Source organism: Triplophysa rosa, linkage group LG3 (assembly GCF_024868665.1).
Source record: "Triplophysa rosa linkage group LG3, Trosa_1v2, whole genome shotgun sequence".
Lineage (NCBI taxonomy): Eukaryota > Metazoa > Chordata > Actinopteri > Cypriniformes > Nemacheilidae > Triplophysa > Triplophysa rosa.
Genome location: NC_079892.1, coordinates 81,369 through 108,538, shown reverse-complemented (window position 1 = coordinate 108,538; position 27,170 = coordinate 81,369). Strand labels below are relative to the sequence as shown.

The 27,170-nt window shown below is 43.7% G+C and overlaps 1 protein-coding gene across 7 annotated transcripts in view; it reads left to right on the top strand.

Moving 5' to 3' along the window:
- Nucleotides 1-27,170, top strand: part of pamr1b (peptidase domain containing associated with muscle regeneration 1b) — a 131,012-nt gene that overhangs the window by 49,235 nt on the left and 54,607 nt on the right. For 5 of the 7 annotated variants that reach the window (XM_057330381.1, XM_057330380.1, XM_057330379.1 and 2 more), the window contains 2 exons: nucleotides 2,218-2,406; nucleotides 22,075-22,896. In XM_057330381.1, the coding sequence (XP_057186364.1) occupies nucleotides 2,218-2,406; nucleotides 22,075-22,896 (1,011 nt within the window). The remainder of the gene's footprint in view (nucleotides 1-2,217; nucleotides 2,407-22,074; nucleotides 22,897-27,170) is intronic. The other 2 variants (XM_057330383.1, XM_057330384.1) reach the window with 1 other exon arrangement.

The following is a 27,170-nucleotide window of genomic DNA, read 5'->3' as shown; positions in this document are numbered from 1 at the left end:
CAATTTTCTCAATATTTTGATTTTTTTGCGCTCTCAGATTCCAGAGTTTTAAACGGTTGTATCTCAGCCAGATATTGTCCTATTCTAACAACTCATATTCTATAGAAAGTTTATTTATTCAGCTTTCAGATTATGTAAAAATCTCAATTTCGAAAAATGACCCATAAGACTGGTTTTGTTGTCCAGGGTCACATATGATGTGAATATTTTTAACAGATCTTTGGAGCAGTGTGAAGTCCCTTCATGCTTCAAACGCTCCACCATCATCCCTGTACAGAAGAAACCCAAAATATCTGGACTTAATGACTACAGGCCTGTTGCTTTAACATCTGTGGTCATGAAGTCATTTGAGAGACTTGTACTGGCCCACCTGAAGGACATCACCAGACCACTTCTTGATCCCCTCCAGTTTGCTTACCGAGCAAACAGGTCTGTGGACGATGCAGTAAACATGGGACTGCATTACATCCTACAACACCTAGACAGACCAGGGACTTACGTCAGGATCCTGTTTGTAGACTTCAGCTCGGCCTTCAACACCATAATCCCAGACCTCCTCCTGCCCAAGCTTACCCAGCTCTCTGTGCCAACCTCTACCTGTCAGTGGATTATTAACTTCCTGTCGAACAGGCAGCAGCTAGTGAGGTTGGGAAAATTTAAATCCAGCACATGTACCATCAGCACCGGAGCTCCTCAAGGATGTGTTCTTTCTCCACTGCTATATTCACTCTACACAAACGAATGCACCTCTACAGACCCTTCTGTCAAACTCCTGAAGTTTGCAGATGACACCACAGTCATTGGCCTTATTCAAGACGGTGATGAATCTGCCTACAGAAAGGAGGTTGCTCAGCTGGCTGCCTGGTGTAGTCAAAACAACCTAGAGCTGAATGCATTCAAGACAGTGGAGATGATAGTGGATTTCAGAAGGAACCCTCCATCACTTCCTCCCCTCACCATCCTGGACAGCACTGTGGATACTGTGGAGTCATTCAGGTTCCTGGGCTCCACCATCTCTCAGGACCTGAAGTGGGAGTCCCACATAGACTCCATTGTAAAGAAGGCCCAGCAGAGGTTATACTTCCTCCGTCAATTGAGGAAGTTCAACCTACCACAGGAGCTACTGACCCAGTTCTACTCAGTGGTCATCGAATCTGTTCTGTGCACTTCAATTACTGTTTGGTATGGCTCGGCCACCAAATCAGACCTACGAAGACTACAACGGACAGTTCGTAGTGCTGAGAAAATTATTGGTGCTCCTCTGCCCACACTTCAGGACCTGTACGATTCCAGAGTGAAAAACAGGGCAAGAAAAATCATCATTGACTCCACACACCCAGCACACAAACTCTTTGATCTGCTGCCCTCTGGCCGGCGCTTTAGAGCACCAAACACCAGGACTTCCAGACACAGAAGCAGCTTCTTCCCCCAGGCAATCTCCCTCCTAAACAGATAACTGCTCCTTAAGAGCAATATTCCACTTCCACTACTCCTATAGTGTGCACTATAGTGCCTTATTATATCTACATCTTATGTATACATGTATATAACACTACCTCTACTTACTAAATTATCCATTTGCACAAGTGTACATACAATCTGTTAATATGTATATTCTACTATTTACTACCCTGTACAATGTCTCTTATATGTTATTACCCCCCCATTTTCTGTAAAATAGTCTTTATTTTATATATGCACAATTTAGAATCTTTTAGACTGTAAATCGTATTATATTGTATTGTCATTGTGTTGAATGTCTGTACTAGAAGCTTCCAACACCAAAGAAAATTCCTTGTGTGTGCAAGCACACTTGGCAATAAAGATCTTCTGATTCTGATTCATATGAGTACTGCATATGAGACCATTAGTAAATCTCTTTAGTGTATGAGGTGCGCGGAATGCCTTCATCTTTGCTAATCAGGGCACACTCTACTAGGAGTATGACTTCCTCGCAGTCCCCTCTTTTATACCTTCTGGTATCCGGCGTCATTTGTGATGTCTTGATGTGATGTCGCAGCTATAAATCACGGACTAGTTTCACATGCTATTTCAGGTTCATCACGCTGCTGCCGTTCCCCATAGAGTTGCTCCATGACGCAGTGTCTCGTTTTCTATCTCAGGGAACCATGGTTACAGTCGTAACCGAAATGTATTTCTGCATTTATAGGACAAAAACATGTAATAGTAGATAATGCATAATGTCCTTTTCACCAGTGTCTAACCAAAACTGTGGCATTCCACCGAGGCCAGATCGTGGTAATCACTTCCTTGTTTATGGACCAAATGATGTACTTATTGCTGTTCAGTTTTTGTGCTATAAGCCATACAAACTGCATGGAAGCCCCCAGAGAACTTGCCTGAGCAACAACACTTGGAGTGGGATGGCACCTACCTGTGTCAAAGGTACCGGACTAAATTAATACAATGCACAGCTTTTTAAATAAAATCATTTTAATTAAAAATATGAGATTTATTTAATCAATATAATAGCATTATGAATGTTTTTATTGCTTAGTTTAAAGTGACAAATGCAATCTCTTATAAATATTATGAACAAATTATGAAGAATTTTGGTTGTTAATAAGTGGTCTCTAAGTAACAAAAGGTCTTCCTTCAAACTCATAACCCCTTCAACATATCTAATGATAATAAGACTTTAAGCTTCAGGTAAAATGAAAGCTATGTAAATGAGTACAAAGGAACAATACATTAACTTATATATTTTTTCAGGTAAACTTATCACAAACTTACAAACTTTTAACAAATCTTAAACCTCCAGTAAATGTATTCTCAGTTTTGGTGCCATGAGTGGGCCATGGGGGTGTGCCCAGCCAATTAAAATGCATTTGTAGCTCTTTTTTTTAATATTGCATTCAGAGCAGCTTTACATGTGTAGCCCCTTATCCCCTTACTCGTTAGTACAGATTAGAGTTCTTGATAAAGGCCTAGGTTCTTTTTCCTTTATGATCCTTCTTGTCTTTATTCTAGTGCGAATCAGCTACCCTGAAATTACAAAGGTATCTTATTATATACCAGAAACTATTCTCTGTCTACTTTCACCCCGACAATAACACACACGTACAAGTAAATATGTAAATAAAGAAAGGTACTGTATTCACAAATGAAATCAGGTAAAATATAAAAGGAAATAAAACAAAATCAAATCACCCTCTATGGATGTCTCTCAATAGGTAACACAGAATAAACCTGTATACTATTAACGTCTCAGTACAATCAGATTTGCGACTAATCACAAGTGACTTCTTAAACCTGAAAACACAGTTAAACCGTACTAACTCTCTGAAAATTTCACAATAGATTTGAAAACAAAAGAAAACCCAAATTAGGCCTGCGCATATCACACTTTTACATTCGTAATCACGTGCCCAACGAAGCATTCACACAACCCCCCGTGGCAGGCCTTATCCGATGCTCGCGTACGTGGGGCCGGAAAACATGAAATGGCCTCTTCGCTCAGACGAGCAAACAAAATTAACTGTTACCTCTGACTCGACGCTAGTGTGCGTTGCAATAACTTCTTTGCAGCTCGTTGACGAAGTCTCGGGTTTCGAAGCTCCAACCGCAAGAGATCTCACTATTCCACAAACATGAAACGAAATCCAAAGTTCCAAATAGGCACGCGATTCCTGGATGAATGTTTTGTTCAGATGAAACAACCGTCCTTTTCTTCCCCCCTCTGTATGCTGGTACTCCAATAAATCAAAATGGAGAACGTCCCACGAGTAGCTCTGGCCGAACTAATTAAATGAACGATTCCCGACTTTCTATAACTCGACTGTCTTTACTGACACGCAATACACTTTATTATATAGAAATGCTGATCGTACTTCTAACTACCTTATCCCTGCTTTATTCCAAAACTTATCGTTTTCACTCGAGAACCCCACAGACGTTTCTCTCGTCCGCCATCTCTCCTTCCCTTTTTTTTCCGACTCCCCCTCAAAACCAAACATGATTGGCTCAGTCTCTGTCCGTCTCTGATTTTGGCCAATACACTTCAGAGTAGCAACCCACTTAATGTCAGCCACATTTTCACCAAACTTTATAGACGAAAAAATCTCTTAAAGGTACAGTATACATAAAACATAATTCACAGTATATTATTGTAAAACAAACATTTATTCATTTTGTTAATCTCCACTTCACTTTCCACAAAAGTTTCGATTACCATCATATACCTCATGGTTACACATGAAAAAGAAAACACAGAAAAGATAGAGAATTTGCACTAACACATGGATTAAAGTTCTCCGTTGCTACGACGGATTTCCGTTAATTGCAGCGAGTCTACGACGCATTTCCGTCAACTGCAGGGTTCCCGCCTGTCCTTAATGTCATAAATTCACTTTTCATGATTTTAACCCTTTGACGCGTCACGCGTATGATTACACCGGTGTGATTAGAACATTCAGCGCTTTGACAGGCACTGAGCCAGAGACAGACTCAATCCTGCTACCTATCACAACCAGTGCTCGAGAGAAGAGAGAACGTTACTTCCCCGACCGGACAAGTAACTTGAAAAATAACACTCAGGGCTGTGCAGTGCGACATATGTAGAATAATAAGAATATGTGGATTAGACAGAGCTACGTGTTTGTGTGAAATGCGTTTGTCGTTGTGCTTGTTTTGGATTTGGATTTTGGATTTGGATTTGGATTCAATTTATTGTCATTGCACATGTACAAGTACAAGGCAACGAAATGTGACCTCTGCATTTAACCCATCCAGAGAGTAGTGAACACACGTACCCCCGGAGCAGTTTGTGTGTGACATTAATCAATAGCGCATCGTTCGCGGACTCGTGGACACGGAATCCTGCTATTTAATTATGTCATCTGGCTGTGTGTCTAAGGGAATGAGGTGCACAATTTAACATACTACACAAGTGTTATATGAGGATATGAACACATGTACTTCATTTCCAGAGTTCCTAAGAGTTTATTTTACCAGCATTGTACTATTTGTGTGAAGCTATCCTCAAAAACATATTAACTTGGGCGTCTTTCCGACAAGTCGTCAAAATAAAAGTCCCGTTAAACTGAACACTCACGAAAAAATACTGTAGTGTACTATAGTATTTCCTATGGAAAATTGTAGTGCCCTTGTAGTAAATTGATAAACTAAAGTAAACAGATAGTATACTATAGTAAAGTTCAAAAACACTATAGTATCTAGGAATTTTACTGCAGTTTACTATAGTAAATACTGTAATATACTACAGTAATTAATGTGGACAAATATACCACTATTGTATAGTAAAAAATGAAAAACACAGTACTTGGAAATATTAAATCAAATTTAGGTAAACAAAAAAATGATATGGCCTTAATTTATCCATCTGTATGTAACATTAATGTCATTTGTCAGTTACCTGCCTATTCATGTGATGAACTGCACCATTTTTTTAATGATGACAACAGACGTTTTATACTTGTGCTATGACTAGTGTTGTAGTACTCGAGACTTGTCTTGGTCTCGAGTCCAGTCTCAAGGCCATTTTGTGATGGTCTTGTCTCGGTCTCAACTGTCTTTGCTCTCGGTCTTGTCTTGGTCTCAGACTTAGTAGTCTCTGGGTTTTTTTAAAGACCGGTCAAGACCACAACTGTGGGAATTACAATAAAATGATGGTGCATTGTCTGATTAACTGTTAACATTATTAATGTGATTGGATGTGAAACTTTAATACCCGGTTTCACACACAAGGCTTAAGACTAGTCCCAGACTAAAATAAAAGTTTGAGCCGTCTTAACTGAAAATAAATAGCCCTGACATATTTTAAGATATGTCGTTGCCATTGTTTTGTCTCAAGATGCACACCAGCAGTATTTTTATCTAAGGCATTTTAATAAAAGGGACTTAAATATCCCAATTTAACTAAGGCATAGTCCTGACTTAAACTAAACCTTGACTGTTGTGCCGGTAAGAGATGAATGGGGGATTGTCCTAGAAGAAATCTGTTAACAGAATGAATACAAAGGTCCACAATATCCAAGATGTGATTGCAAAAAAGGTACTTGTATTAGATCTTGTTTCTTTATATTATAAAGTCTGGCGTGATCTGAAAACGTGATATTTTGCTACTGAACAGTAAATAAGAACGCTTAGAATGCATGATTCTGTAATTATGACTTTTTAGTGTTATGTGGACCTTTCAGGTGAATTTTAGGAGTACTGGTCTTGACTCGGTCTCGGCCCTCAACATCTTGGTCATGTCTTGGTCTCGGTTTAGGTGGTCTCGACTACAACACTAGCTACGACTGTTTGGCCTCTGCTACAAAACCTCTGTAACACCAGTGCTATGTAAAAGTTAACGCCACGAATAATATTTACTGCTTGCCTTTATTCTATAGCAATCACGGAGAGTATAACCAACTTCAGACACTGGGTAAAATGCTTAGAAGCAAACTTGAGCACTCAGAATCCGAAACAATAATACTGACACTTCATATGAAGTAATATATTTTTTATGTTTGGACAAGTAATTTTTGTACTCGGACATGTGAATGACAAATGTACTTGTCCGAAGGACAACCACATGACAACGCTTAATGTCAAGCCCTGAAAAACATGCACTGAAGTTATGTAGATGGTTGATTATTTGTCAAGGTAAGTATAATGTTTTTATAGATTAAAAATAGTTTTTAAAATATGCAAACTGGCAATATGAAAGTGATTTAAAACATCTCCCCTTAAAACACTATTGGTCTTGACTATTGTGTCTGTTAAAGGAATATGACTTGGCCTTATAAGAAATTCAGTCAGAAGACATTTTTTCACTTTAATCCATGAGTAATACCAAAAGTGTATAACGTGCAGGTAGGATTTGGACCAATACCACATAATATAAAGTCACGGCAAGCTTAAACCTTTCTGTTCTAGTGATATCATTCACCCGAGATTTTTAAAATTAATTATTAATTCGATTTGGCCAGGTCTGGTGTCTCTTATTAATAAGTGTCTCCAAACTGGCTCTGTTCCTGCCAATCTTAAAGTCGCTACGGTCACTCCCCTGCTCAAGAAGCCATCACTAGATTCCTCTGTCCTAAAAAAATTCCGGCCAATATCTGTCTTGCCTTTCATTTCAAAGGTTTTGGAGCAAATTGTGCTGAATCAACTACAATGTTTTCTGTCAAGTAACTGTATTTATGAGGTTTTTCAATCTGGTTTTAAGTCTGCTCACAGCACTGAGTCGCTCTTTTGAGAGTGTTAAATGATATCTACCTCTCTACTGATTCCGGAGACTCTGTGGTTCTTATTCTTTTAGATTTATCAGCCGCTTTTGATACCGTAGACCACTCCTCACTTGTATCAAGATTGGAGTCCTGGGTAGGTCTAAAAGCTAACGTCCTGAGATGGTTTCAGTCATACCTGTCTGATAGAAAGCTTTTAGTGAACCTGGGTAACTTTACCTCTTCTCCTGCGCCCCTGACCTGTGGCCTTCCACAAGGCTCTTTTTTAGCTCCCTCTCTATTTTCTCTCTACATGCTACCTTTGGGCTCTATTCTCCGTAAACATGGTGTGTCATTTAATTTTTACGCAGATGATACTCAAATCTATCTACCAATTAAAAGAAACAATTCCACTGCGATTACTTCTCTTGCGAAATGTTTAGAGAAGGTTAAATCATGGCTAGCCCAAAATTTCCTCTTCCTAAATGAAGACAAGACCGAGGTAATTGTTTTCGGTCCCAATGAGAACTCTTAAGTGTATAAGCCCTGATTTAGAACGTTTATCTGTTTTTAGATCCTCACGGGTACGTAACCTAGGAGTGCTTGTTGACCAGCATTTAAAATTTGATAAACATATCTCTTCTTTTATCGGATCCAGTTTTTATCAGCTCTGCTTATTGTCCAAAATCAAATACTTTCTCACACCAAAAACTCTAGAAATGGCTGTTCACGCTTTTGTTACGTCTCGTCTAGATTACTGCAATTCTTTATATTGCGGTATATCTAAGTGTCAAATTGCACGTCTTCAGCTTGTTGAAAATGCTGCTGCCAGACTTTTAAAGTGTCGTAAACATGAACACATCACTCCAGTTCTTAAATCCTTACACTGGTTGCCGGCTAGTCAGAGAATAGACTTTAAAATTCTCCTCTTTGTATATAAATCCCTACACAACATAGCCCCCGTCTACCTCACTGAACTTCTTCATCTCTACACCCCATCCAGAAGCCTACCATCCTGTGACCAGGCATTGTTGGTAGTCCCTCACGTTAGGCTTAAGCGTAGAGGTGAGCGTACATTTGCAGTGGCAGGGCCTCGACTTTGGAATGCCCTGCCCCTAGAGATTAGAATGGCCCCTTCTCTGTCTGTTTTTAAGTCCCTGTTAAAAACGTATTTGTTTTCCTTAGTGTATTGACCACTGTGATATGGCCATTTTAAATTTTTTAACGGGTTGTATTAAATTTTTGAATACAATGTTAGGGCCATTTTTTAATGGGTTGTATTAAATTTTTGTATGGTCTGTTTCTGTATATGTAGTAAAATTGTGTTCTTCTGTAAAGCACTTTGGTCAGCCTGGTGGCTGTTGTCAAATTTATTTTTATAGCGCTTTTTACAGTTTGGTTCATACATTTTCAGGTGTGAGTTCAGTTATAAAATTCAGTTATCACTCTTGTAAGCAAACTTGGTGTGAACACAACCATATTAAGGACTCAAAAACAGGACTGACGGATGTATTTTTGAGCTGTGTTAATGTGGCCATAGCTTTCAGCACAAAGACCCTAATAACATCTACAGTGCTCAGGTTGTAAATGCACAGCTATACAGGTGTGTTTTTAATCTGGATTCAAAAGTAGCTACTGTTGGTGAAGGTCTGATGTCGTCTGGAAGCAGATTCCAGTTATGGGTGGCGTAATGGCTAAACGCTGACTCGCCTTGTTTGGAGTGAACGTCTTGGTTTACGGATGTAACCTCAGTTCCCTGATGGAGGGAACGAGACATTGTGTCGAGCAGACAGATGGGGTTCACTCTTGAGAACCTATCAACTTCTGACTAGTTTAGAAAAGGCCAATGAAATTGGTGAATGAAATTTGCATGCCGGACTCCGCCCCTGGATATCCGGGTATAAAAGGGAGACGGCGTGCTGCATTCATTCACCTTTTGGTCTGAGGAGCCTGAGCATCCCTTGACCGCTGCGGCGGGCGGCCAGCGTTGTGGCAAGAAGGACACAATGTCTCGTTCCCTCCATCAGGGAACTGAGGTTACATCCGTAACCAAGACGTTCCCTTTCTGTTGGTCTCTCGATGTTGTGTCGAGCCAACAGATGGGGTCCCTCTGGAAAACGCCACAGTGCTGTGCCACGTCACAATCTCTAGTGGAGTGACGCTGACTGGCCTGGGTGAGTCAGACGTGAGCGCTAGCGCAAAATTGTAACCGTCCAGTGGAGAGGTAGGGGTCTTTTGAAGAAAAGGTGGGAAGCCCCTGCCACCGGCCGTCACGGGCGGAGGCCTTGTTTCTCTAACAGCGAGAAGCCGACCAGCACCGTAAGGGCCACTGGGTAAGCATTATTCCCACTTGGGGGAAGAACGCTACAGAGACCACTACCTACCGTAGGGAGGAGTTAGTGGAGATACCAACATGGTCTCACCATCAGGGGAGAACTCATGGGAAAATGTGCGGACTGAAGGAGTTAGCCGCAAGGTGGAAGTTCACCTAGGGAGGTCATGGGTTACCAAGTGGGAACCATTCATGAGGATACATCAGTGTGGGCACTGCAACCCAACGCTCACGGCGGCCCGGGAAAGCATGGCTGACATTTCGACGTCCGCTTCTTCCTGGGCTAAGACCCCCGAGGGAGGGAGCTCAGAGGAATTGCCGGAGTCGGATGGCAGTACGTCACCCCCTGATGCTGCAAGGGACATCTCATCATTATCACGCACCATTTCCGAATACGTGGTTGAGGAACAGGATGGTGGGACCGTCTCCTGGGGAACGGTCAGACGAGCAAGACGATATGCGAACGGTCCGTGAGCCAGTGGCTGGCGGATTAACGCTCACAGTAATCCTCGTATCACCGTCGCTGCTTGCCGTAGCGGACGGCAGGGCCGTAGTCCTGCCGTCACAGAACGGGGAGCAGACGGGGTGGTGGCTGAGTCCCGTGGGAACACAGCCACCTGTTACGCAACATCTGAATCATCAACCGCCCGCAGTGTGGGCAGGACGTATCCACAACGTCTGCCCCAGCATACTGGAAGCAGACATCGTGTCCGTCCCCCTCCTTGATGAGTGTGTTGCACCCATGCGAACAGCGTGACATGCCACACTGGTGAAATTTGCTCTTTTAGAGATTCAGCGTAGAGTTTGAAGTCTCGAAGTCGATCAGTGTGAAGGCTCCGAAGAACAAAAGGTGAATGAATGCAGCACGCCGTCTCCCTTTTATACCCGGATATCCGGGGGCAGAGTCCGGCATGCAAATTTCATTCAGCAATTTCATTGGCCTTTTCTAAACTAGTCAGAAGTGGATAGGTTCTCAAGAGCGAACCCCATCTGTCCGCTCGACACAACGTCAAGAGACCGACAGAAAGGGAACCCTTGTTATATCTAACTGACTTGATCCTAATGATCTGAGAAGTCTGTTTGGTTCATATTCAATAAGCATATCTGAAATGTATTTAGGTCCTAGACCATTGAGTGATTTATAGACAATTAATAATTCTTTGATTTAGTTCGAAAAGTAACTGGTAACCAGTGTAAGGACCTGAGGATTGGAGTGATATGCCCAGATTTTTTGGATTTGGTCAGAATCCTGGCAACAGCGTTCTGTCTGAGCTGCAGCTGTCTGATGGTCTTTTTGGGAAGACCTGTAAGGAGTCCGTTACAGTAATCCACCCTGCTGGTGATGAAAGCATTAACTAGTTTCTCTAAATCTTGGTTTGAGACAAAACATCAGATTCTGGCTATGTTTCTGAGATGGTAGTACGCTGATTTGCTTATTGCTTTGACATTACTGCTGAAACTAAGGTCAGACTCTAAAATGACACTAAGTTTTTTTTTACCTTACTTTGTGTCTTTAGACCTCTTAAGTCAAGGGGTGAGTTTTCCTTGTTAGTTTCATCCTTGTTACCAAAAACAATGACTTCAGTTTTGTTTTTATTAAACTGAAGGAAGTTTTGACACATCCAGCTGTGAATTTCATCAATGCACTGGCAAAGAGAGTCAATAGGCCTGTAGTCATTGGGTGAGAGGGCTAGGTAGATCTGAGTGTCATCTGCATAGCTGTGGTAGGCAATTTGGTACTTTTTCATTCATTATTTGGCCAAGTGGGAGCATATACAAATTGAAGAGGAGCGGAGCAAGAATCGAGCCCTGTGGAACACCACAACTCATGGGTGTCCAGTCAGATTCATGGTTGCCTATGTTCACATAGTAACCTCTCCCTTTAAGGTATGACCCGAACCATTTAAGTATCAACCCAGAAAGCCCTACCCAGCTTTCCAGCCTATGTAGGAGTATGGTGTGATCTACCGTGTCAAAGGCAGCACTGAGATCTAGTAATACCAGAACTGATATTTTGCCTGAATCAGAATTCAATCGAATATCATTTAATATCTTTATGAGCACTGTCTCTGTGCTGTGATGCTGACGGAAACCAGACTGATAATTGTCGAGGTTGCCATTTGAGTTCAAGAATTTGGTCAGCTGATTGAAGACAACCTTTTCAATGATCTTGCCTATAAAAGGAAGATTTGATATTGGTCTGTAGTTAGACAGTAAGGTTTTGTCTAGATTGTTCTTTTTTTAGTAGAGGTTTGACAACTGCATTTTTAAGGGACTCTAGGAAAGTTCCTGAGAGCAGTGAGGTATTTACTATTTTTAGGAGATCTGCTTCCAAACAGTTAAACACTCTTTTGAAAAAGGATGTGGGAAGTGTGTCAAGGCTGCAAGTTGACACTTTAAGATGCTGTACCATTTCCGCCAAGGTTTTGTGATCAATTGTCTGAAATTCAGACAGAGTTACTAATTTCTGATGTACTGAAGTCAGACTGACCTGACTGCCGCATGGAGCTTTGCTGATTTCCATTCTGATATTATTGATCTTCTCAAGGAAAAAAGTTGCAAACTCATTGCATTTGTCATCAGACAGCATTTCCCTGGGAACTTGACTCGGGGTATTTGTTAGTCTCTCTACAGTTGCAAAAAGAGTGCGAGTGTTATTTATGTTGCAGTTTATAATGTTAGAGAAAAAGTCAACATTGAAGGCATGCAGACTGTCTTTACTGTATAGATGTTATAGTGAACTTCAAGTTTTGTTTTTACCACATACGCTCAGCTTTTCTGCATGTTCTTTTCATGCTTTGTACTGCTGGTGTGTTTCTCCAGGGTGCTTTACGCCTTCCAGTTATCGCCTTGACCTTTACTGGAGCAATGGCATTAATAGCATTTTTACTTTTGCATTAAAGATATCGAGGAGAACATCAATAGAGTCTGCAGATATACTTGGTGACAAAAACATAGCATTCATAAATAGCTCACTGGTGTTCTCATTTATGAATCTCTTTTTTACAGAGACGAGTCTATCTTCAGTGGCAAAGTTTAGGCCTTTGCTAATGAGCAGATCCAGAGTGTGTCCACAATTGTGTGTGTGACCATGCACATGTTGGATCAGATCAAAAGTGTTTAAAACATTTAAGAGTTCATTTGCAGTGTTGTTTTCTGTCTTGTCTACATGCATATTAAAATCTCCAGCAATAACAAAGCAGTGAAATTCTGAGGAAATAGCTGATAGCAATTCTATAAAGTCATCAGCAAAGACTGAGGAGTACTTGGGAGGTCTGTAAATAATTGTAAACAGATTTTAAACAGGTGCACCTTTTAAAGCAATACTCAAGTATTCAAAGGACAGGCAGTCACCAAGTAACACTTGCTTTCATTGAAAGAGATCTTTAAATAGATCAGCTATTCCCCCACCTTGTAACGGTTTCAGCACCACCGGCCACGCCCCCTATGTCGTCACCGTCAGCTCGCTTCACCCGTTCCCTCTCCCCGGAGTTCTGAACTCAGTTTCCCAGCATGCACCGCACAGCCACCATTTTTGATTAGTCCACACCTGCATCACATCATCAGGACTCTATTTAAGTTTGCACCTTTTTGTTCTTCCCTGTTCAGTCTTGTTGTCTTCACTGCAATTCTATACCCCGATAAGTATATTTACCTGTTTTTTTGGATATACCTGTTTTTGAAATACATTCCTGTTTTTGGATATACCTGTTTTGGAAATACTTACCTGCTTTTGGATATACCTGTTTTGGAAATACTTACCTGCTTTTGGATATACCTGTTTTTGAAATACTCACCTGTTTTTGGATTTTCCTGTTTTTGAAATAAACTCCTTTTTTCTTATCTACCTCTGTGGTGTGCTCTCCGTCTACCAGAACCCTGACAGTAGACTGAACCTAACACCATGACCACACCACAGACTTCTCCCGGTCCCCTCTCTGAACTGGTTACCCTACTCCGGAACCAACCCGCACCTGCACTCCTTCCGTCTAACCCACCATCGGCGTCTAGTTCCATGGCCCTACCCAACCGATATACTGGCTCCGTGGAGGAGTGTAGCGGGTTCTGTCTCCAATGTGAGCTCTACATACAGTTGCACCCCGGTCAATTCTCCACGGACAAATCCAAGGTAGCCTTCATCATCTCCCTCCTGAGCGGTAAGGCCCTGAACTGGGCATCCGGGATTTGGCAGGCCGGAGGACCACTGTAGCAAGGTTCAATAGAAGGGAAGGAAGGAGGCGGGAACCGGCGAACATTTAAACAATAAACTTTAATCAAAAATAAACAAACAAAAACACGGAAGTAAAAGGCCGGCAGCCACCTCACGGTCGACTGCCGGCCACACAAACATAAATAAAACTTAACATTTCCGGGCCCGGTCCTCTCTCGTCGGCAGTCCCGTCGCTCGTCCTCTTATGCTCCCCGTGAGGCATGCTGGACCGGTGCGCGTACAGCTGATACTCATTATCACTCACGCCACCGGCCCCACCTTCCTGCCCCACGGCTCTCGTCCCGCCTTCCTCGCTACAACCACTTACCACTAATCTGAAGTCTTTTTTTGAGCACTTTAAAGGGGTCTTTGACCAAGCAGTGGATACTCTTTCGGTGCACGATCTACTGCTGAGGCTTCGACAAGGACGCCTTTCAGTGGCGGATTATGCCCTCCAGTTCCGCACCCTTGCGGCGACCAGTGGATGGAATGAGCCGGCACTTGTCTCGGTCTACCGCTAAGGGCTACAGAACTCGATCCGATTACACATGGCCATCTACGATGACTCGCTCGGTCTGGAGGCTCTCATACAACGATCCATTAGTATCGCCCAACGTCTGTCAGCCTGTTCGCTGTCATCACCCGGTACATTTCCTCCACGGGTTATGACCTCTGCCTCCCGGACTTCTTCAGACCCAGAACCCATGGAGGTGGATCGTTTTCGACTATGTCCTGAGGAACATACACGGAGGCGGAACCTTAACCTTTGTCTGTACTGTGGAGGGTCAGGTCATCGCCTAGCCGTCTGCCCCGTCCGTCCGGCTCGACCAGCGGTGAGTTCTATCCATACACCGGCCTCCTTACCTCACCTTGCTCTTACCCAAGTGGTCATTATTGCACCTAACTTCTCTGTTCCAGTCCACGCCCTGATTGACTCTGGAGCCGCCGGGAACTTCATTTCTCTGAATCTTCTTACTCAGTTGGGCTTCCCGCGCCTAAGGAATGGGAGGACCATGTTTGTGCAAGACATCCTAGGAAAACCGCTGGGCCGAGGTCGGATCACACACCATTCCCCACCCATCACCCTTCACATCTCTCCCAGGCATACGGAGAAGATCTCCTTCTGGGTACTGGAGGGGTCCACCTCCGATATCGTCCTGGGACGCCCCTGGCTTATGGAACATCAACCTATCGTGGACTGGCGCACTGGCATCATATCCGGATGGGTGGGTCGCCCCGCCAACACCAGGGTCCCGATCAAGGAGGATTCTTTCCTAAAACCGGTACTACCCATCCTAGCCACTACCGTCGAGAGTCCTGAGGTCCTCAACTCCGGTGAGGTTCCCGTAGATTATCGGTCGTTCCAGGACGTCTTCTCCAAGCTGAGGGCTACGGAGCTGCCTCCTCACCGGCCATGGGACTGTGCCATTGAGCTGCTTCCTGGGGCCACAATGCCCAAAGGAAAGATCTATTCCTTGTCCATCCCGGAGCAGAAGGCCATGGAGGAGTATATCGAGGAGGCATTACAACAAGGTTTCATCTGACCGTCTGTCTCTCCTGCCGCGTCAAGCTTCCTCTTCGTAGGGAAAAAGGATGGAGGTCTTCGTCCCTGCATAGACTATCGGGTTCTCAATCGTCACACCAAGCGCTTCGCCTATCCTCTTCCCCTGATACCTGCCGCCCTGGAACAGTTACGCCATGCCACATTGTTCACCAAGCTGGATCTAAGAAGTGCCTACAACCTGATTCGGATTCGCCCAGGTGACGAATGGAAAACGGCCTTTGTTACTCCCAATGGTCATTACGAATATAAGGTCATGCCCTTCGGCTTGGTGAACGCCCCAGCAGTGTTCCAGAGCTTTATGAATGAGATCTTCCGGGACCTGCTGGGGAAATTCGTTATAATTTACCTCGACGATATACTTATTTACTCCCGCTCTCGACCCGCTCACGTTACCCATGTCTCCATCGTCCTCCAACGCCTCCGCCAACATAAACTATACCTGAAACTCGAGAAATGCCAGTTTCACCAATCCACCATACAATTTCTGGGTTATATCATCTCTTTCAACCAAGTTATCATTGATCAGGGGAAGGTGGAGGCGGTCCAGAACTGGTCACAACCCCATACGGTGCGGGAGATGCAGCGGTTTTTAGGATTTGCTAATTTCTACCGGCGCTTCATCTCTGGATTCAGCTCTATTGCAGCTCCTCTCACCGCCATGACTGGAAAAGGCTTGAGATCCCTGTCCTGGAATCCCGAAGCTCTCAAAGCTTTTGACCAGCTGAAGCAAGCCTTCTGTACTGCTCCTACCCTACTTCTACCCGATCCAGACCTGCCTTTTCTGGTGGAAGTGGATGCCTCTTCGACCGGGGTAGGAGCGGTGCTCTCTCTGCGACAGGGGAAGCCTCCTAGACTCCATCCATGTGCCTACTTCTCCCGCAAGCTATCCCCGGCGGAATTAAACTACGACATCGGGAATAAAGAGCTCCTAGCCATCAAACTGGCTCTGGAAGAATGGCTACACTGGCTGGAGGGTGCTAACTATCCTTTCACCGTGATCACCGATCACCGTAACCTGGAGTACCTCAAAGAGGCCCGGAGGCTGAATTCTCGTCAGGCCCGTTGGGCACTCTTCTTTTCACGGTTCGACTTCAAAGTGACTTACCGACCTGGCTCGCAAAATGGCAAAGCTGATGCTCTCTCCAGACAACACTACGTTACTCCAGATTTAACCGAACCTGAACCAGTGCTTCCTCCAGCCCTGTTCGTCTGCCCCATCCAGTGGGCCCTCGACCGGGACATCGCTGAACTCCAACACCCTACTCCGCCGGGAGGTCCCGAGGGTAGGATCTTTGTGCCATCCGAGCTCCGCACTACCCTCGTGGACTCTGCTCATTCTGTTCCGGGATCAGGACACCCAGGTAGACAGCGCACCCTCTCGCTCATCTCCGCCCGATACTGGTGGCCTGGGATGACTCAGGACATTGCCCGATTCGTCAAAGGATGCTCATTCTGCGCCATCGCAAAGACACCACGTCGCCTGCCGGAGGGAAAACTACTCCCATTGCCCATACCCCAACGACCGTGGTCTCACCTCGCAGTGGACTTTATTACCGACCTGCCCCTGTCTGATACATTCACCTGTATTCTGGTGGCAGTGGATAGGTTCTCCAAAGCATGCAAGTTGATTCCCCTCACTCAGCTCCCCACTGCACTAGAGACGGCTGAGGCCCTGTTTACCCATGTGTTTCGCAATTACGGACTTCCTGAAGACGTTGTGTCAGACAGGGGTCCCCAATTCATCTCCCGGGTCTGGAAGGCCTTCTTCGGAATACTGAACGTCTCGGTGAGCTTGATCTGAGGTACCTGAGATCATACTGCCATACTCACCAACACAGCTGGCATCGTTTCCTACCCTGGGCGGAGTACGCCCAAAACTCCCTTCTACAGACCTCAACCGGTCTCACCCCGTTTCAGTGTATCCTAGGATATCAATCTCCCCTGTTCCCCTGGTCTGGAGAACCCTTATCGGTGCCAGCTGTCGATCATTGGTTTCTGGAGAGCGAGAGGGTCTGGGACTCAGCTCACCACCACCTCCAGCAGGCTATCCGCAGGCAGAAGCTCCATGCGGATGCCCGAAGATCCCCAAACCCCCAGTATGCTCCAGGGCAACGGGTCTGGTTGTCCACAAGGGACTTACGCCTGCGACAACCCTGCCGGAAGCTGAGTCCCAAATACATCGGACCATTCCTCATCACTCGACAGATCAATCCCGTCACCTTCCGCCTCCAGCTGCCCAAACACTACCGGATCTCCCCCTCCTTTCACGTTTCCCTTCTCAAACCCTTTATTACTCCTGTTTCTGTTTCCTCTACTGACCCTGCTGTAACAACAGATCTGCCTCCTCCTCCACTACCTCTGGACGCCGCCCAACAGATCTTCAGGGTAGAGGAGATCATGGACTCCAGGAGACGGGGAGGTCACCTCGAGTACCTGATCAACTGGGAGGGCTACGGACCTGAAGAACATTCCTGGGTACCACGGATTGACATTCTAGACCAAGCACTCCTACGAGAGTTCCACCAAACCCATCCTGAACGTCCGGGTCCTCGACTTCGAGGTCGACCCCGTCATCCTAGTAGGTCCGCTGGAGCGGACCATGGAGGGGGGGTTACTGTAACGGTTTCAGCACCACCGGGCACGCCCCCTATGTCGTCACCGTCAGCTCGCTTTACCCGTTCCTTCTCCCCGGAGTTCTGAACTCAGTTTCCCAGCATGCTCCGCACATCCACCATTTTTGATTAGTCCACACCTGCATCACATCATCAGGATTCTATTTAAGTTTGCACCTTTTTGTTCTTCCCTGTTCAGTCTTGTTGTCTTCACTGCAATTCTATACCCCGATAAGTATATTTACCTGTTTTTTTGATATACCTGTTTTTGAAATACATACCTGTTTTTGGATATACCTGTTTTGGAAATACTTACCTGCTTTTGGATATACCTGTTTTGGAAATACTTACCTGCTTTTGGATATACCTGTTTTTTGAAATACATACCTGTTTTTGGATATACCTGTTTTGGAAATACTTACCTGCTTTTGGATATACCTGTTTTTGAAATACTCACCTGTTTTTGGATTTTCCTGTTTTTGAAATAAACTCATTTTTTCTTATCTACCTCTGTGGTGTGCTCTCCGTCTACCAGAACCCTGACACACCTCTCCTAATAGCTCTGCAAACATTTATAAAAGTAAAGTTTGGGGAGGAAGATTCATTGAGGATTGTATCACTACAACTATCATCTAACCAAGTTTCATTTAGAAACATGAAGTCCAGTTTGTTACTGGTGATGAGGTCATTGACCAACAAGGATTTGTTTTTTAGTGAACGAATGTTTAAGTGATAATTTAATAGTAACTGTTTTTTTTTACCCCTGTCATTCTCAGAGTGACGTCTAATAGGTAGTAGATTAGATAGGTTTGCCATACGACTGGAAAGGGCCTTAGTTTTTCGCTTACTTATCAGGACAGATATAGGGAAAACTAAAGGAACACTGGGTTCCCACTTGTTCTGTAAATATTTGAGATGGTTGCTGTTATAATAGCGGGGACCAGATTCATATCAGTTACCAGTGCTCTTTGCAGTCTTGTTTAATCCACCTCCAGCAGACGGGGGTTTGTGTGATCCCTGGCTTTGTGGCAGAGGCCGGAGAGCTCTTTCAGAGGGAACGGGTTGGCTAGGTTGACCCAGAGGCTTTGGTGGTTGTGGGGCCCGTCACTTTTTAGTTAAACTTGTGGACTCACGACAATAGAGTGGGGAAGTTTTGTTCCAGCAAACACTAGTTCCTCCATTTTCTCTGAGAATCTCAAAAGAGATGATGTAGGAGAGAGGGAGAGAGTGTGTAGTGAGAGGGGCTGTGAGTCTGGTGTTTCTGAAGACTGAAGTATGTTGTTTTGGCTCTCCCGGTTGTTATCCACAGAAATGTCCTTGGGTGTTGAGTCTTCGTCATTGTCCAACTGATGTGATGTCACTGGGCAGGGTACGGCCTGAGTGGTGTTATCCAAATGTCCATCTGACTGCTGAGGTGGGTCACTGAGGCCAGGTGTATGTGTGCCATTCAGGAGTGGACTGGCACACTCTGCTGATGGGTGGAGGAGGGAGAAGAGGATATTGTCCTTTAGCACTCTTGAACCAAGGTTGTTTGGGTGGAGGCCATCTGTTGTAAAAAGTTGTCTTTTGACTCCAAAAGAGATTAAAGTTGTCAATGAAGTTCAGTCCTCTCATGTTGCAGGTTTTTTGCAGCCATGTGTTCAGACTGAGTAGCCGAGAGAACATATTTGTTCCCTGAGCTGGGAGAAGTCCACTGATGAATGACTGAACTTTCAGTTTTCCAAGTATTTCAAAGAGTTCATTAAAATCCCTTTTTAGAAGCTTTGACTGCTCTTCGAATATAATTTTTCCCCACAGGTAAGACAATCCGATTCACAGACTTATGTTGCTTACATCAGCAATCATTGCCTGAGGGAAATAGTATGTAAGCATAGCCCTGCTACGAAGGTTTCTGATAATAGACTCCCCCACTATCAGAGTATTGGGCTCGGCTGCATTCTGAGCAGAGTGCTGTTGCCTGTTTGACACAGAGCGTCTGCCCGCTGCAGTGTCCACTTTTGATTTGTGCCTGACCACATTTGGGGATTCTTCACCCATATTCATTAGTGCCTCAAATCTATTTTCAAGATGTACAGGGGGTGGTAGAATACCAACATTGTCTAGTCGAGTCTTAGCCATATCTGGAGTAGTAATAATAATATTAATAACAGTCTAATATTATGAGCACCTTTAGGTCTTGCGCCCTGTTTCTGCCAATGGTTTGTGTCCTCAGTTACCTTTGTTTGCATCTGTACAGTCTGAGCTCACTATAATCTGTTGAGAAGTACTGGGTTCACAGAACTCACCGGTTATATGCTGAGGGGGTCCACGGTAAGGCTCAGCTGTGTGTTCCTGCAGAGACGGCAGTATCGAAAGTAACTTTGTTTCGAGAACTGCAATCTTTTGAAGAAGTTTGTGGCAGTTTGAGCAGCAGGTGGTTGTTGATCCAAAAGAAGGCATTTTCACACAAGTTTGAGTGTGGGCAGCGGAGTTATCCTTAAGAGTTACAATTGTCGGCAGTAAACTGGTAGACCACTATCCTAGAAAAAATCCTGGTTGCTGAGCATTCCAACAGTTTTGAAGTATTTCCCAGAGTCTTTGGTTTTAGTTCCTAATTGTTTAGTCTGAGCACTGTACTGAACTGCTGGTGTTTAAATAAGATAAAACATAAAAGCAGAAGCGCAAAGTACGGAGTGCTAGTAAATACGTTCAAACAGTAGCAAAGCCGGAAGCATATTAGCGGAAATGTGTTATTTTTTTAATACATTTTAACATTAGGTAACTACACAAGGCTGCTGTTTAAAGACTATAGTTCAGCCTATAGTCAGCCTAGACTATAATGACTGGGTTCTGGATTTCCTCTCTGGCAGAAAGTGTGAATTGAGCAGACAATCTCCAACACCATCACTCAAAGTACAGGTGCACCACAGGGTTGTGTTCTGAGTTCCCTGCTGTACTCCCTCTTTACACATGACTGTGTGTCCTTTCACAGCTCCACCTCTATTATTAAGTTTGCTGATGTTACGGAAGTGATGGGCCTTATCTCAAACAACAATGAGGATGGCTATCTTGAGGAGGTGGAGAAACGAGCATCATGGTGCCAGTTAAACTGTCTAAATTTCCTAGTCTGACTTTCCCTTACTGCACTTTGGGACTATACTGTTACCCAGTATCACATTGCACAATACACACTGCACTTTAACTTCCTCTAATTTCCTCCACTCTAACATTTATTTTTATATTATCTCTTTTTCCCTCTCTCTTTCAGCTGTAAATTGTATATTTTTGTTCTAAATAATATTTTGTTTTTATATTTAGTTGTCTAGACTACTTAAGCTTTATATATACACTTTTTCTATATTTTTCTATTATTATTTATATATCTTTTTTAATTGTTTGGAGTACTTCTAGTTTATTTGTTTTTATTGCATAAATATAAGGCCAACTATTAAATCAGCTTTTTTGGTATTTTTATTTAGGTTAAAGGTGAAATTTTGCAGTTCTGCTTAATAAAATATATTTCAATGTGAATTTATTGTTCACCTCTCTCACCTCTACATTATATCTTATGATAGTTTAAAAGGAGACCTAGCCTTTGTTACTTTACTTAAAGCTGATCAAGACCAGGTATAAATATTATGATCACATTATGTAGCCTTTTGGGTGTTTATTAGAAGACATTCATCACTTTACTTTCAGCAATAAAAGACCACTCATTAGATGCAGGAGGTAAGTATTATAATGCATTGTGACTGTTATTATAATAATTTACTAGAAGACACAACATGTTGCTAGGTTTATAATGCAGGCATTGATTATGCACTTACAACGCATTAAAAAACAGGCTCCTAGAAAATGTTACCACCCTTTTATTATAAGAAGTGGTGAGCTGTCAGAGCCGATGGCCTTGTGGGCAGTGCTCCAACATGTAGTGTCATTGCTCTTCGGGCGACCCAAGTTCAAGTCCTGGCTCGAGGTCCTTTCCCAACCCCACCCCTTTCTATCTCCCAATTTGCTTCCTGTTCTTTCTCCCACTACACTAAAGAATTAAAGGCAAAAACCATAAAAATAAATCTTAAAAAAAAAGTGGTGAGCTTGTCTCTGCCTGTTACCACCAGAGTTTGAACTTAAGCATACCAGGCCTTTAATGTATTTTACATTAACCTTCCTTCTTTTCCTTCCAGAGTTGGACACTGTTTCTGAACCTGAAAATAAACAAAACACAAGCAAAGACAAATCCACGGGACCAGTAGAAAAGGGTCAGGCCCATGACAAAACCCAGCAAGAAAACGAGCATGCCATAGACAAAGAAATTAAACCACAAAAACCTACGTCTGGAAAGGATAAGTTTGGACAATATTTAGATTCGGACAAAGACATTGGCAAAGTCATGAGAAAGGAATTAGGAAAAGAAAAAAATAAGGAGAAAGAAGAAAATAAGGACACTGATAGCAACATTAACACAATTACAAAAGAAGAAACTGACAAATTCAAGCATGATAGTATGAAACCACAAGACAATCTAGAAAATTCAGAGAAAGTTGACAAAAGTCCAACAAAAGGTTTGGACATAGACTTTGTAGATATTGTGTTAATTAACAGTAAGAGAGCCAACAATCACACAGAAAATGTTAAGTCCAAAAGTAAAAAAATAACTGATGGACCCAAATACACAATATTAAGTTTCACTGAAGATAATAAAGAAAACATTATGTATGAAATAGATACTATAAACACAGCAAATGTCACTCAATCTGTCGATAACAATGACATAGTAGAGAATCTAGAGACAATTCCCCTGACAGCTGCTACTGGAAGCCCAGAAATATCAACAGTGAGCAAAACAGCCGAAACAACAACAATCACAGTCAAACCTACAGAGGAGTTAAAAGATCATACAACGATACAGAGGCCAACAGAATTCTCATTGAAAGAAACAAAAGAAGAATCTCAACCAAACAAGACTGAAGGTGAATTTGCTGGAACAGAAAACCTCATAATCAATGGTAAGTAAACATCTCTATAATGAATTGCTGTCTTACTGTGTCTTGGGGCAGAATAAAAAAACAAACTCAGTTGTTGTCACGAATTGGCAGAAGAACCCAAGCGCAGGCAGCAGTGAAGGGGTTAACAGATAATATTTATTTTACAAAAAACACGCAAAACAAAAACCCACGAGGGGGTGTAAACAAGACAAGAAAATACTAGGGGTAAACAGGGATGAAAAACTAACTAAACAGAAACTAGAAACAATACTTGACATGAACTACACTCAAACACTTACTTGAAACAGAAAAAAACAGGATCACAGGAACACTGACAAGCACGATACACCTACACGTATGTAATACACGGGCACAGGACAAAGAAACAAGAGGGTATATGTATAGGTAAGACAAACGAGGGATAACGACATGGGGCAGGTGTGGTTAATCAAACACTCAGGGAAGGATAACAAGGAAACGAGAGGAGCGGGGCCAATGACGAGACACTGGAGAGAACGCATATTATTGTCAAAAGAACAATAATATGTTTCTCTCCACACCAAACCAAAGACTTTGTCATGGCTCTGCTACAAAACATGACTAAATGAAGCAGAGCCATGACAGAAGCCCCCCCTTTAATGAGCACCTCCAGGTGCTCACCAAGGGGTAGACGGACGAGACAGGGCAGACTGAGACAGTGACATGACAAGACAGAACAAGGAAAACAAAATCAAAGGCAAACAAGACAAAATTATCATGGGGTTGGGGTGACACAACAAGAATAACAAACATGGGAGGGGGGGTGGTGCAAAACAAGAGTTCATGGGGGGAACAAAAGAGTCCAAGGGGGGAACAGTTCTAGTCCCCGGCTGCGCTCGAGGGCGCGTAGTCCTAGGGGACTTAGGGGAAGTCCTGGGGGGACAGTCTTTGGCCCTGGGAGTTTCCCAGGGACCGGCTGGAAAGGGCTTGACGCCGGCTGGAAGGCCGGCTGGAAAGGGCTTGACGCCGGCTGGAAGGCCGGCTGGAAGGGCTTGACGCCGGCTGGACAGGGCTTGACGCCGGCTGGAAGGCCGGCTGGACAGGGCTTGACGCCGGCTGGAAGGCCGGCTGGACAGGGCTTGACCCGGCTGGAAGGCCGGCTGGATCACCGGACTGGACGCTGAGCCGGCTGGATCCCGGACTGGACGCCGGCTGGACACCGGCTGGACGGCTGGATCACCGGACTGCGAGCTGGATCCGGCTGGACGCCGGCTGCACCGGACTGGACACTAGTGTTGTTTTTGGCGGCCTGTTTTAATTTTAGTTTTAGTCTAGTCTTTGTGTCAAGCTGTCATTTTAGTTTTTATTAGTTTTAGTCACGTTCATACACTTTTTAGTCTAGTCAAGTTTCAGTCGACTAAAAGTCTGAGCATTTTAGTCTTATTTTAGTCAGAATTATCCATGACTATTTTCGTCTAGTTTTAGTCGACGAAAACTGATGACATTTTAGTCTAGTTTTAGTCAATGAAAATTGTATTTTAGTCTCTTTTTAGTAATGCAATTCTATGTAACCCAGTCAGTATAAGTACCTAGTAGTATAGACGAAACCAAAATTTTATTTTAGCCAAACCCATTTCAAACAAGGTTATCTTATTCCAGACACGGAAGACGTCTGATTTGAATTTACGGCCATCGGTAGGGGTGGGAATCTCTAGGCACGTCACGATGCGATTCGATTACGATTCAGAGGGCGAATGTGATGATAAAACAATTCTCGATGCATCTTTTTCCTATACAAATTTTCTTTTTCTCGCTGTGTGTAGCATTTGTCATAACCCAGACCGATTTTACTTCCAATATCCTTTATTAATAAAACAAATGGAAGTGATTTGGCAAGTCAACTGGAAGGTTACATTTGCCAGCATTGCAAAGAACCAACAGGAGAAGAGTAAGTGCCCTCAGTGCCCTGTAGTAGCATACAGAATGCAGTAAATTAATGCAGACTTTTTTTGCACATAGCACTGGAGCTAGAGAGGTTTAAAGTTATTATAGTTCACTAAAGTATTTTTTGTCGGAGTGTTCAATTTAACGGGACTTTTATTTTGACGGGTCTTTGGTTAGACGCTTGAGTTTTTGTGTTTGCCGATAGCTTCACTCAAACAGTAAACGCTCGTAAAATAAACTCAGAGCAACTTGGAGATGAAGTTCTTGTGTTCATATCCTCATACAGTGCAGACGCAGATAAATCCTCGACCATCACTCGTGTTGTATGTTAAACTGTGCACATAATTCATTCAGACACGCAGAACAGCCAGACGACATTTAACTAACAGGATTCCGCATCAGACGAAATAACGTTATAACATTTCGTCTCGTCTCGTTTTGGTCAACGACAATGAAGAGACATTTTAGCATAGTTTTTATTTTGTAAACCACATTTAGTCTCGTTTTTATTCGTCAACAATATTGCATTGTACATTTAATTATAGTCATCGTCACATGACCAGCATTTACGTTGCGTCTCGTCTCGTTTTCGTCACGTGATAAAGGTTCGTTGACGACCATATTTCGTCATAATTTTCGTTGACGAAAGCAACACTACTAGCACTGGACACCGCTGGACATGGACTACCGGACTGGACGCCGGCTGGATCACCGGACTGGACGCCGGCTGGATCACCGGACTGGACGCCGGCTGGATCACCAGACTGGAGCCGGCTGCACCGGACTGGACACGGACTGGACACAAGACTGGACACCGACTGGAAGGAGCCCGCGCTGCCCGCCGCTGCCTCTTCTTCTTCAGCCGAGCCACCCGCCTGGAGGTCGGCTGAAGGAAGGATGTAGAAGGCATGGCTGGTTCCGGCTGGGACTCCTCGGAGGTGGACTCCCAGGATGCTCGCCTCCCCCGCTTGCCAACGAGGCTGGTGGATGGTGGAGAGGCTGCCGAGAGTGGGAAGGATGGAGTGGCGGTGCCCACAACCCCGATCTGCAGGGAACCAGCTCAGGAATCGTGACCAGCGGAGATGGGTAGCTGGTAATTGCTGAGGCCGTGGACTCCGATCGTTCCGCGGCGGACAGCCACACGGCGTCGAAGTCCAACGGTCTCAACGCCCTCATCTCCGCCCGCGAAAGTGGGTCCCTGAGACCGGAGTTAAATAGCACCGCGAGCTCCTCCTCCCCGAAGACGCCATTCTCGGCGACGTCCAGGAACCTGTCCACGTACTCATCCACGCTCTCGTTCCCCTGGCGAAGTCCGCAGAGGAGGCGAGCTAGGTGGGACCGCCCGGTGCTCATGCTGCCTGCTGGGTTCAGTAATGGCCCGTGTATTCTGTCACGAATTGGCAGAAGAACCCAAGCGCAGGCAGCAGTGAAGGGGTTAACAGATAATATTTATTTTACAAAAAACAGCTGTGTCATTTATTTAATGTGCATTTTACACTGGTCTAACTGAAAATTAGATTAGATTATTGGTAACACTTTATTTTACGGTTCCCTTGTTACACATGTTACATGTATTTGCTATAGTATTTACTATACATTATGCATAATTACATGTTAACTACCCTAAACCACACCCTAATCCTAACCCTGACCCTATAGTAATTACATGTAGTTAATTATTATTACTCAGTACTTAAATGTTTAATTACACTGTAACATGGGCACTGTAAAATGAAGTGTAACCTTAATATTCACTACTTTTTAAAATATATTAAGTATTAGTAATAATTAGTAGTAATAAAAGTATAAGTATAATAAAAAGTGCATATTGCAAATAGAGTTCTTATTGCACACAATAAATAAATGCTCATAGTAGTATTGGACATGTTATTGCACAAGAATTCTTGGATTTCAAGATTGTGTTGTGTAAAAAGTGCATATTTTTAAATCTACCATAGTTTAAATCTCTGACACTGGCCTTCAGAACGATAACGGCAAATTCGCCCATTTACCTCAACTCAGTGCTCCAGGACTACATCCCCTCCCGTCATATTTGGTCTGAAAATGAGCGACGCCTGGTTGTTCCATCACAGCGAGGCACCAAATCATGTGCAAAATCCTTTACTTATTCGGTTCCCCTTTGGTGGAATGAACTACCAGCCTCCATTCGAACTGCAGCATCCTTCACAACTTTCAAAAAACGCTCAAAACATACCTGTTCGCCATTTATTTGACTAACCAATAATTCTGTCTGTCTGTCAAAAAAAAACCTTGTTGTTCATTCTCCCCTTTGCTTACTCCAGCTTTAATCCTCTAGTAGCATGGCCTTGTAAACTAACGGTACTGTTTAGCTTGTTGACAAAATGTTTATA